This window comes from Arvicanthis niloticus, chromosome 17 (genome assembly GCF_011762505.2).
Source record: "Arvicanthis niloticus isolate mArvNil1 chromosome 17, mArvNil1.pat.X, whole genome shotgun sequence".
Classification (NCBI taxonomy): domain Eukaryota; kingdom Metazoa; phylum Chordata; class Mammalia; order Rodentia; family Muridae; genus Arvicanthis; species Arvicanthis niloticus.
This window is the reverse complement of record NC_047674.1, coordinates 17,389,284-17,401,658: the sequence shown is the minus strand read 5'-3', so window position 1 is coordinate 17,401,658 and position 12,375 is coordinate 17,389,284. Positions and strand designations below refer to the sequence as shown.

Below are 12,375 nucleotides of genomic sequence, written 5' to 3'. Positions count from 1 at the left end.
AGCTCTTTGCCTTTTTAAACTATCAAAAGAAGCTATTAGTGCTATCTGCGGTGTAGATTTATGGGTAGAAATAAGTTATGCCATATACTGTTACTGTATGTTATCGTTTTACAGTCTCACTCATGTTTTGTAACTATATACAACATCTGTCTGTTTCATATGTTCTATGTGTTTATACCATAAGCATGAGTCAGCATATATGAGGCACTTAGAGTAGTGTGGCTGTTTCACAATAGCTTGATCTAACTTATAGCACTAGGGGTCACATGTGGCCTGGGGGTAGCAAGGCCCTGATAGCCCTTCTCTTCTCTTCTTGCACTGCAGTGAAGTCCTTGGTGAGCTGCTGGTGATAGGAGCCTGGAGGAACAGCACAAAGCAGACCTACGTCTCTCTCAGGATGCCTCTTAGAGGACCTCCTGCTAGCTCTTCTTGCCTAGCTTCAAGTCCAAGGCTGTGTATTTTTTTCAGGAAAGGGCCTCACTTCTCTGTGGTCCAGGGAGTGTGCTGGATGGCACATTGTGCAGTAGCTGCTGAAGCTAGCTGGCAAACCCATGCCATAAGGACAACAGACAGCCGCTCCTGGGTCTCACAACTTGGATTCCAGGGCCTTCTTCTAGTCGCCCTTTAAAGAAAGGAACTGAGCTGCTCATCCAAGGGTGAAGATATAAATAATAATATTATTAATAATAATAACGGTCAGGTGCCATGTGCTGTGTTAAGTGCTTTATGAACATTTGTCAGGCTGGCCTCCAGAGCTGAGGTTCCAGTCATCCTGAACCCTATGCCCAGAGCCACTAATTCCAAATGGTGGGTCCTGAGATGTTTAAACAAAGCATTAAGAAAACCAGCAATCTCCTAGAGCTAGCTGGCTGGGCTCTACTCTACTACAGGGACCTGAACAGTCTGCATGGCTAACCGGCACAAGGAGCCTGGCCCTGTCCAGCTTCAGAGATACAAGCTGCTTTAGCTGGGGTTCTGTCACAGGCCTGATCCTCTTGGTTTTTATTGGGTTTTGAGTCTGCCAGAGTCAGAGATCAGCTCCAACTCATCAGTGAAGAGACCTGGCCTCAATCTAAGCCAGCTACGTCAGATTCCTGCTGAGCCTATGGACCAATAAATACTCCCTGTACCACTAGAGGTGGGCAGCTATTACCATACCCTGGTTTGGGCCAAGCCCACCTACCCCCAGCCTGCAGCATTTCTGATGTACTAAGGAAGAATTTCCATCATTGTCCCCAGCGGATAAGCTCTACAGCCTGCTATCAGGGAAGGGGAGCCTTGGTCCCAGGCTCTCAAAATAGTGCAGCCTCTTCTTCCCAAGCGCTGTGGTGCACCCTGTGTCCTTGGTTACCAGGAGACTAGGGTGGTGATGTCTTTTCTTGTCTTGCTTTTTGATATATCAGGATTAATGTAGGAAACCAGACCTAGATTATTCAGGAAAGCAGGTATATCCCCTGTGTTTCCCAGTCTGTGTGACCAATAAATTGTGCCTTTCTAACTGGGCCTCCTGATTGTGTGGCCTCTTCCTGATACCCAGGGCCACAATTCTTCCCTGTGCTATAATTACTGCTGAGACACTTTGGGGCAGGGAGAGGCAGCTGAGAGTTCCTGATGGCCAGAAAAAAATAGTATCTTCACCATGGAGACAGTCTGAAGATGGACATGGTCAAGGATGGACATCACTCCTTTCATGCAAATGTCTGTGCGGGACTCCAAATGTCCTGTAGTCACCCAACTTCTGCAAGTATCCTCTGATACTGGCTGACCAACAGCCCATGCGATCCGATTATTCTAGGGACAATAGACTCATACAAACCATCCCTGGGACGTGGGTTTGCAGGTTAGGGAATAGCCTCCACCCAAAGAACCAGCATAGTTACAGCCCTGGGCACCACTTTCAAAGTCCTTCAACCCACCTTAAGATAGTCAGTGTCTCCTACTCACAGACACCAGGCCTAGGCTCTAAACAGAGCTCCAGGGAGCAGCATCTTTGAGAGGCACTGAGTAAACCACTCATTAACTGCTATGATAGTCCTTGTGGACCAGTAGCCTCAAGGCTGAAAGTGTCCCAGAACATCTCACCTCTACTTAGGAGAAGGTCTCTCTTGCATATTCACTACTTGGTCCCCATAAAGAACTTTGCCCCCATCTCCAGGCCCCAGCATTCTGACGCAGTAAACCAAGGTAGAGAAAACTGGACATTCCTTGATATTCTAGAGGGAAGGCACAGGAAGTGTGAACATTCTCCACCCTGCTGTTCCTCAGCCCACTTGTCCTGGTAAACTACCCTGGGTCACACTCCCTGTGACCCCAGAGCTGGAGACCAGGACGCTATTGCCTATGTCACATGGGATGTCTGCTACTACAGTGGGTCAGCTTGCTATGTGAGGTACCTGTAGCTGCTCATCCATGGAATAGCTATTTCCTCCTCCAGGTAGAGATCCAGGTCTCCCTATCATTTCTTTAGGTTAAAGGAGAAGCAGCAAGGCGGGACATATGTGTGCTTCCTGTCCCTTCACTCTGAGCTCCAGTCACCTCAACAGAATCTAGTTCCGTTTTCATCTCCACAGTTCAATTTGCTGGTCTTAAGAGCCTAGCTTTGCATGTGGATGGTCAGCTGGGGCCCCCTGATGCCCAAAACTGGGAACGCCACAACTGAAGTTTCATTCGTGTCCTAGGCATTCAGTCTTGTACACTCATGAGTTCCCTGGCCACTTCTCTGAACTCTAGACACCATCTCCCAAGACCCACTCTGGTTATCTGTCTCTTTTCCTAACCATTCCACTCTAACCCCCACTCCTACCCTCCAACTCAGTTCTCCCTTCTATGGCAGAGGAATGGGGAGCCAGATAATGCCCCCTGGCACTTCAGTTGTCTTCACTGAACCCCACAACCAAGAAGGCAGGACAGTTAACAAGCTTTGCTCACAAACTGCCCCATCCTTAAGATAACCCATCACTCCTAAAATTATAATTGACAGTTACTTTGTTTTCCAGATGTAAATTCGCCCTTCTCTTCATGGCTATACAAAGCTGGTTAAAGCCCAGATTTCCTGTTACCATAATCTGGTGTCTGGAATGAATGTATCCACATCTAATCTCTATACCAAGGTCCAGAGGGTAGCTGCTGCCCTGCCAGGCCACCCGTGGAACCAGAGAGGCAGCCACTGTACTCTTCCTCTGTCCAGCATTCCTGTTGCTTTACTGTGGCTTTCTAACCACCAATAGGAGGGAGCCAAGTGAGTCACTGAGCAAAGCTCTCTCCTACAGAAACCTTCCCTAACCCCAGCCTACCAGGTCTGTCTTTGCTTGTCCTTAAAATAGCTTTTCTCTCGCTGCAAACTAATTTCCATGGAGACCCAGCTATGGAAAGACCTAGAAGCTTCCTATGAGGCAGTTAGCTCACTCTTAGCCTTCATTCCAACAGAGAGACCTTTTATGATGCAAATATCTGGTCTCACCCCCACATTTACCCCCTCCCAGGTCTCATTCTGGGAAAACTGCTCTGCTTCACACAGGAACTCACACAGGCACATGAAGTCCAGGTACTGACAATATATGTCTGCTTATTCTCTGGTTGGTGGCAGCTCTGAGCTGATCGTTTCTCTGTCAGCTCACAGATGACCTGCCTATTTGTACAGTATTCTGGTGATCTCAGATTTGATATACATAGTTCATGAGTTCCTGTTCTCTGTCATCCATTCAAACACAGTTGTGCTGGGCCTGAGAAGACCACCTGGCAGGACATGGCCATGGATGAGGGTCAGACAGAAAGGGGTTTAAATACCTTATTTTTTGTTTCCTAAAAATAGTCTTGAGCAAGGCCAGTGACCTGAGTTGGATTCCCAGAATGCATGTCAAAAGCTGGGTACAGCTTATGCATCTGTAATCCCAGCACTCCTACTAAGAGGTAGAAAGAAGGGACAGGAGAATTGCCTAGAAATTCATGGGTCAGAAAGCCTGGAGTATGTATGTATCATAGCAACAGAAACAAGAGAAACCATGCCTCAAGTAAACTGAAGGTGAGAACTAACTTCCAAAAGTTGTCCTCTAACTGCCACAGACACTCTATGGCATGTGTATGCCTGTATTCACATATACATACAACATACACAGAGAGTCAAGTATACACACACACACACACACAAACACACACATCAAGTATGCACACACACAAGCAATACACAAGAAGGAGATACACAGGAAGAGGAGGAAGAAGAGAAAATTGAAGTTGCCAGGGCAGCCAATTTGAGGCCAAGAAAATCTGTACCTGTCTCATTAGATTGGGTTCAGATAGTACAAGGATGCTTTCAGTAGAAGGCAGAGATCTAAGGCAAGGAAGGAAAAGATGCCCTCATGAATGGGTGACCACTGGGAATAGCTGGGTTTGACTGGTCACAGCAGCATGGGCAAATACCTATTGTGGTGGTTTGAATATGTTTGTCCCAGGAGAAGTGGCACTATTAGGAGGTGTGATCTTATTAGGAGGTGTGGCCTTGTTGGAGGAAATATGTCACTGTGGAGTTAGGGATATGCTCAAGTCTGGCCAGTGTGATCCAGAGCCTCCTCCTAGCTGTTTTTAGATCAAGATATAGAACTCTTGGCTACTCCAGCACCATGTCTGCCTACATGGAGCCATGTTTCCCACCATGATGATAATGGACTGAATCTCTGAATCTTTAAGCCAGCCACAACTAAATGTTTGCCTTTATAAGAGTTGCCTTGGGGCTCCTGGGTGGTGGGAGGAATGGGGTAAGGGGATAAAATCTGAAATGTAAATATAATATCCAATAAAAGAAGAGTTGCCTTAATCATGGTGTCTCTTCACAGCAATGAAAACTTAACTAAGACACCTCTTATCCCATCCAAAGAGTGTTACATTAAGGCCTGTCTCTGGGAGCTCAGTTCTCATGGTTTAAGTAGAAAGCTAGCTCTAAAGGTCAAGAAAGAGCCCTCCAGCTTGAATTGGGGGTAGCACATGGAAAAGCCACGTGTGATATGAGTGAGGTACTAGTTAGTGTGTGTGCTCCACTTACCAAAAGTACCAAAGGTCAGAGCTCAAGTGCTAAGCCCAGCAACTGGTCCCTCCTGCTGATACTGTGTCTATCGGCTGAGACTTCTGGATGCTCAGACAAATATCTCTGAAGAGGAGCACACCTTTTGGATATGTTCTATCTCTTGAGAAAAGCCATCATGGGAGACCCAGGAAAGAACTTCTGGACAGAAGGAGGCGCCAAGGCCCTAAGGTGAGAAAGAACTCTGGATGCTGAAAGAGCTCAAAATCACTAAGTGTGTCATGGAGAGTGGGGAGGTGAGGGGCTGGAGCTGGAGGGGATGCCAGGGATGCCAGAAGGTGGTGGGATGCTGAGAGAACCAGGGCCCATAGGATAGATCTGTGTGGTCCCAAGAGAAGCCATTATTCAAAGAAGATCTAAACTGTGATGCAGGCTTGGCGGCAAAAGGATAAGGAAGGTACTTGTCAGAAGAGACTGTAAGAGGTAGTGACAGAAAAGAAGAGGGACCACAGGAACCTACATTAGTGTCTTCTTTGCCCTGTCCTAGCACCCGACCCAGGACAAGCATCCTGGACCTTTGCTAAACCTTCTGGAACACACAGAGACCCAAACAACTCTACATTATAGGGCTCCATGTTCAAAAGGTCAACAAGTTTAGTAAACGGAGGTATAAGATGCCCAACTCAATTTGGTCTAAACTACAAACAATTTTTAATTAAAGTATATCCCCGAACAGTAGGTTTGTGGTTTTCTGTCTGGATTTTGATTAGATATCCTTTTTTTTTTTTTTTTTTTTTTTTTTAGTAACCTTGCCTTGTTCCCTCTTACCTGCAGACTCATCTCCTAGAGTTGGGGATGGGAAATGGTGCCATTGCTTCCAAAGCTGGAATGAGGTATTTCTGCCTTGACACCATAAGACATAAGCCTGAAGCAAGCAAGAAGAGATATGGTGAACAGAACCCACCAGAGACTGAGCTCAAATTCTGACTTCACATTAAGAGTCACTATGTGGAGGCTGACACAACACTCAAGAGGCAGAGACAGTTGGGTCTCTGCAGAGTTCAAGCCAGCCCTGGCTACATAGTTAGTTCCAGGAGAGCCAAGGCTACATAGAACCAGTCACACAAAACAACAACAGCAAATCGAGAGGAATTTTGGCTTTACTGGTGATAGGTGGAAACTCAGACAGAAGTGAGGGACACTGGAAAAGATAGGAGATGGATAAAATAGAACTTTTTCTCAGAATGTCTCTCAAACATAACGGGATGAAGCAATCATTGTATAGGAGTTTATATGTAGACTCGTTAGTGTAATACAGTAGGGTAAAGGATGAGGAGGGTCATGGATGGAGCTAGATAACTATGAGGGTGATGCTTCACTGTCAACAGGACTCCATTGGGAATTTCCTAGGATTTATCTATGAGGTGTTTCCAGAGGAGCTTAGCTGAAGAGGGAATTCCTGGATATGGACAGCAGGCAACAGCATCCCATGGGCTAGGCTCCTGGGCTGAATGAAAAACCAGGGAAAGAAGAGAGGCGTGTGCTAGAACTCCTTCCTCCCTACTTCCTGGCTGTAGATGCAATGAAACCAGACCCCTCATGCTCCAGCCACTACACCTTCCCAGCATGGTAGACAGTAACCCCAAGCAGTCATGGGGACAGGAGAAGAAACTAAGTTTATGTGTCTCGCCTAGAGTAGGATTGTAAATAGTCTTGCTGTATGTTTTTGTCTCTATGGCAACCACTTAGAAGTGGGGGTTTGTGAGCTAGTGACATAGCTCAATGGAACAGTATTCATTCAATGTTTGTTCAATGGTAAGACATAGAGCCTCTAGGGATGCTGTGCTTCTTGTAATGGTTTCCAGTTCTACATCCACATTTCATTCCTGACTCTGGTCTTCTGATCTTTTTCTGCCTCATACCAGACCCTGTCCATTTCCTTCAGGTCCCAAATGCCACCAGGAGAAGAGCAAGCACATCATGAAGCAGATTCACTGAGAGTCTTGGGCAGTTAATGGTTGCCACATCCCGAACTACAGAGCCAACAGCATACAAGCATTATTTTCCATCTTTGCTACGAAAGTTCAGTTACTCAGTCATCTGGCCACCAGAAATTTCTCTCTGACCTTTCTCCAGCCTTCCACCCTGCCCTGTGTACCCAACACCCATCCTGGGGTTGTCACTTCACAACAGTTACGGTCCTGTTCTGTTACAAGAAGACAGCGTTCTCTCTGAAAGTTTCCACTTCCAGCTTTTAAACCTATCTTGTCCCCACCCCACTCCCACATATAGATATACTATACTATTAAGCTATCTCCTGACTGTGTTTGCTATTAAACAGAGTAAAATAGCTCAGATCCAAACTTGCAACACCCACTTATCTAGGCTTTGAACCTAATGGAGCCTTAGTGGCATCGATCCACCCCACGTCTGTGATTTATTCTTGCTAACATCTACTCCTTGGGTACCATTGGTCATCGCAAGTGGCTTTTTGTTTCACCCCAAATATATATTTATTAAGTACCTACTATGTGCTAGGTACAAAATGCTGGGTCAAAATATTACATTCTTAACTCTCCCCAGGGGGAATCTATGGTCTTCAAATTCTCTCCCTGGTGCCCATATACATGGGGTCACCTGCAGGCCAGTCTGGCTCTACAGCCTTTGTTGCAGTCATCTGGTGCTGGTAACAAACTGCCCACCGCTTGACAGTTTTTAATAACAATGCATTTTGCTCACCCTGTTCAGCCTCACCCTCCTCTTGGAGAATGGGGCTGCAGACACCTGGATGATCAGTCATTTACCAGCTTCCAAAGTCTCACGGGATGATGATGGTGATGATGGTGGTAGTGGTGGTAATGTCTACCAGCTGAGACCTGGGGCGGGCTGGGCTGTAGCTACAACACCTAGGAGTCATTTTTCTCATAGAAATTGCTTGCTTTCTCACTGTGTAATTGCAGGGAAAGGATAGAGAGAGGGGAAGAGGGAGAGGGAGGAAGAGTAAAATGGAGAGAGAGAAAGAGGGAGAGGAAAGAGGGGGAGAGGGAGAGGGTGAGGAAGGGGGAGGGAAGAGGGGAATGGAGATGGAGAGGAAGAAGGAGGCAGGCAGAGTTGAAGACCTAGCCATGGACGTTAAGGCACCTGGAGACAACAGGGCCCAAAGTCTTCACTTTTCTCAGACCTGATGGGTGTGTAATTCCCAGTTAGCTGGAGCCCAGGATAATCTACAGCAGTGGAAGAAACCAAATTCATGAGAAGGGAAAAAAGAAGATACGGGTTAAAGGTATGTTGGCTTCAAAAAAAAAAAAAAAAAAAAAAAAAAAGAAGCATACGCCTTTAATCCCAGCACTTGGGAGGCAGAGGCAGGTTGGTTTCTGAGTTCAAGGCCAGCCTGGTCTACAGAGTAAGTTCCAGAACAGCCAGGGCGACACAGAGAAGCCCTATCTCAAAAATTTAAAAAAAAAAAAAAAAAAAAAAGATATGTTAGCTTCTCCTCTTCCATCCTCTTACCCCTCTCTGATTCTTCCCATTGTTCATCCCCGAGCATAATTCAGAGGCTTGGGAGAGTCTGAATAGTGAGAGTGCCCTTGAGAGCCAGCCTGAAACCCAGAGCTCATTGAGAAGGCAGAGAATTCACGGAGGGAAGGCTGTAGGTGGAGAACAAGCAGGTCCTGTTACAAACATGAATAAGAACATTTTGATGGCAACTCTCAAACTATACATATATCAGGAGTAAGGGAAGAGAGTATGGGGGACAAATGTCCAAACAGTTAAGGAAAATAGACAGTGCCAACGATTGGCATGGCAGTCATTTGTAATTACACATGCTAACAAAGTAGGATTTCTGGCATGCCTTACCCCAGAGTCATTTAGATTTGGCTTAGAAAGCAGAATGGTTTTTATAACAGATTTTTTTCTAATTATGTTTTGCTTATGTTAATATGAAGATTTTTATTCCTCAAGTAAATACCACCTGATCACAAAACAGCAGGGCCTAGGAGTACACTGAGTGCCAGGTGGAAGCCTGGCTGGGGGTTCACAGTTTGCTACTGTGCAAAGGTTTGTGTTCATTCTCTGGGGGAAGCTCTCTCCAGCTTATCTGTAAAGCATGAGAGCATGCTACACGATCTTCTGGGCTTCCTCTGAATTCCTCAAAATAACAACATTCAGCTGGGTGTGGTCCTACATGGCGAGAATCCCAGCAGCTGGGAGACTGAGGCAGGAGGATGCAAGCTCAAAGTCTGCCCAGGCTACAGAGGAACTATACAAAGAGAACTGGAAAATTCAGCGAGACCCTGCCTCAAAAATAAAAAGTGTTTAAAAGGGGGTTGGGGTGTGGCTAAGTGGTATGACTCTTGCCTGTGCTTGAAGCTCTGAGTTCAACCCCAGTGCCAAGAAAAGACTCATCTGACTTAGCTTTACATAAAATTACCTGAAGAACCTATGTAAATGCAGGTTCCTAGGCCATGCCAGGATGATTGACAGGTAGTTGATTCTCTTGGTCTAGGTGGTGCCTGAGAAGCTGAATTTCAGCAACTATTCTAGATCTTCTAGGATACCTGGTCATGCCATTTCATTTTTTTTTTTTAAAGCCTCTCAAGGGATTGGATGAATGATTCAAACTTGAGGTAAACCAAGTTAGCCAGCCAAGTGAGAAAATGAAAGCCAGCCCTGGGCGCAGACCCCACCACGTCATTCATGAAGCATGCTTCCTTCTCTGACTGCCATTTCTGAGGAGGTGATAAATCAATACACCCCAAAATCCTGCGTGAGAAGACTGGAGGGAATAATCCCCAAGTTAAAAAGTCAGAGTACTAGAGAGTAGCTCTCAACCTGTCTAGAAGGTTCTAGAGCTTCTCTGACTTCTGCCTTCTTAGGGTCAGCCCTTGGGAGCACTAGCCTTATTTCCATGTGTCCTGTGATTGTGTTCCAGAGTTCAGAGTGTGTATCAGACTGTGTGTGCATGTGCATGTGTGTGTATGTACAAAATCACACATGTGTCCGCCTGGGGAGATGAGAGACCAACTTTAAATATCTTCTTTCTCTAATCTCAATCCACCAAATAAGTTGAGACAAGGTCTCTGGATGCATCTGAACCTCACTGATCCGGTTAGATTCAGTGGTCATCAAGTGCGTGCATGGGATCTATACCCTCACTCCCAGCACTGGCGTGCCCAGCATATGCTGTCACCCCAGCTCTTACATGAGTATCCTAACTCAGGTTCCCATGCTCGTGTTACAAGGACCTTTTGCACTGAACTGTCTCCCTAGCCCACAGCTCAGACTTGCCAGGCTCCTCAGTCTCCTGTTTCTACTCATGCCATCAGTATTCATCCCACAGCGTATGGACAACAGGTTTTGTGCCCGCTCTCTCTTGTTGTTGGCGCTGCACCATTCAACAATCTGGTGTTAACAAAAAATATTAAAACTAGCTGTCTTACATTCTTGGTTCTTGTTCATAATGTTGCATAATGAAAAGGAAAATCTTCCCCACAGTCCCAGTGGTGCAGAAACATTTAGAGATGACTCTAAATATAGCCTCCCAGATGACAGAGAGGTTGTTTTATGTCATTCTGTGATTTCTTTTTCACAGCATGTTCTATGTGCCGGAATAAAAAAAAAAAATTAACAAAATCAGAATGCTAAATTTAAAGGCACCTTTGCTCTTTGCTGGTTGCCAAGCACATTTTGTTGCCATTTAATTTGCTGTGCATCTTGGCATCAGACTCTAAGCAACAACAAAACAAAAACCAGGAAGCAGTGCCCTCTGAGTATGCCAGATCCTATCCTCTGCCGTATCTCTGCTAACCTGCTAGCTATTGACGTCCACCAATAGAAAATGCAGTAAAAAGAGTCACAGCCATTCCCTCAATTGGACTTAGGTACGTGGCAAGAGAAGACTGAAGGGATCGAGTATTTTATATAATGTAATTACTAATCCCAGGTGACATACAATAAGCTCCCAAATAGCATCAGAATACTGATTTAGTTAAGGAGAGTAAATTGTAACTGTTCCAGATGGGCTATTTAAAATACTTCTAACCTGGGTAGAAAATATGTAGTAACCTATTAGTGGTTATAAAACTTCAGCCCTGCTGGGCAGTGGTGGCACATGCCTTTAATCCCAGCACTTGGGAGGCAGAGGCAGGTGGATCTCTGAGTTCGAGGCCAGCCTGGTCTACAGAGTGAGTTCCAAAACAGCCAGGACTACACAGAGAAACCCGTCTCGAAAAACCAAATATATATATATATATATAACTTCAGCCCTATATCAGAAACAGTTATAAGAAGCTCAGAGCTTCTGCATATAGATCAGGAAGGGGCAGGACTCAATCCATAGGAAGTAGGTTTGGTTATTTCTCAGGAAAGCAGCTTTGGTGAGATGCAAATGAATAATTTTCCTTAACTGAAAAGAGAAAGTTCTGAGAAAAAAAAATTCATTTTCAACCTCTTTCTCATTTGCGGTGACATAGGTGGTTCATCTGGAAGCTGACAGGTCCTTTAGCTAGAGAAATTCAGGAGATGCTATGGCTGCTGAATTGGGTGGGTTCCATACTGATTCAGGCCCAAACGTATGCTAAGAGTTGAATGGATATGCGGGCTTCCTTCATGAGTGTGCTTACTTCTTGCAGAAATAGGTGTGTTTAAGACACCAAGACTTCCCTGGTGTTTTTTTAGAACATAGCAGGCAAGTTCTGGCTTTGGGTCTGAAAATTTGGTCCTTGAGATTTCTTTTTTAATTAGAATTTTATTTTATTTTATTTTTATTTTATGTACATTGGTGTTTTACCTGCATGTGTATCTATAAGGGTGTAGATCCCCTGGAGCTGGCGCTACAGACAGTTGTAAGCTGCCATATGGGTGCTGGGAATTGAAGCTGGGTCTTCTGGAAGAGCAGCTAGGGCTCTTAATGGCTGAGCCATCTCTCAAGTCCTAGATTATTAATATTGTCAGCTTGGCAGATTCTAAAATCACCAAGGGGGCAAGCCTCTGGGTAGACCTGTGAAGAATTATCTATATAGCTTATCCTCTGGGCTTCCTTTTGAGGCATTGTTTGGATTCAGTTAACTGAGGTGGGAAGACCCACCCTAAGTGTGACTTATCCATTCCCTGGACTGGGATCCTGGATAGCCCAGAAAGGAGAAAGCTAGTTAAGCATCAGCCTTTATGTCACCCTTTGTATTGATTATGGGTGCAAGGTGAGTGTCACCCTTTGTATTGATTATGGGTGCAAGGTGACCAGTCACCCCAACATTCTGTCACTACTATTTTACTCCATAGTGGACTCGAACTGTGATCCAAAAGACACTTCTTTCCTTGAGTTGCTTTGGCTGGAATATTTTATCAAAACAACGAGAAAT

At 45.3% G+C, this 12,375-nt stretch overlaps 1 protein-coding gene across 2 annotated transcripts in view; it reads left to right on the top strand.

The window, feature by feature from the left end:
* The window catches only part of Inpp5d (inositol polyphosphate-5-phosphatase D), a 99,151-nt gene extending 97,653 nt beyond the window's left edge, over positions 1–1,498 (top strand). Inside the window, exon 27 of one of the 2 annotated variants that reach the window (XM_034522070.2) lies at positions 325–1,498. In XM_034522070.2, coding sequence (XP_034377961.2) covers positions 325–327 — 3 coding nt within the window. In that variant the 3' untranslated portion in view covers positions 328–1,498. The remainder of the gene's footprint in view (positions 1–324) is intronic. The other variant, XM_076914854.1, reaches the window with a different exon arrangement.
* The last annotated feature ends 10,877 nt before the right edge of the window (positions 1,499–12,375 follow it).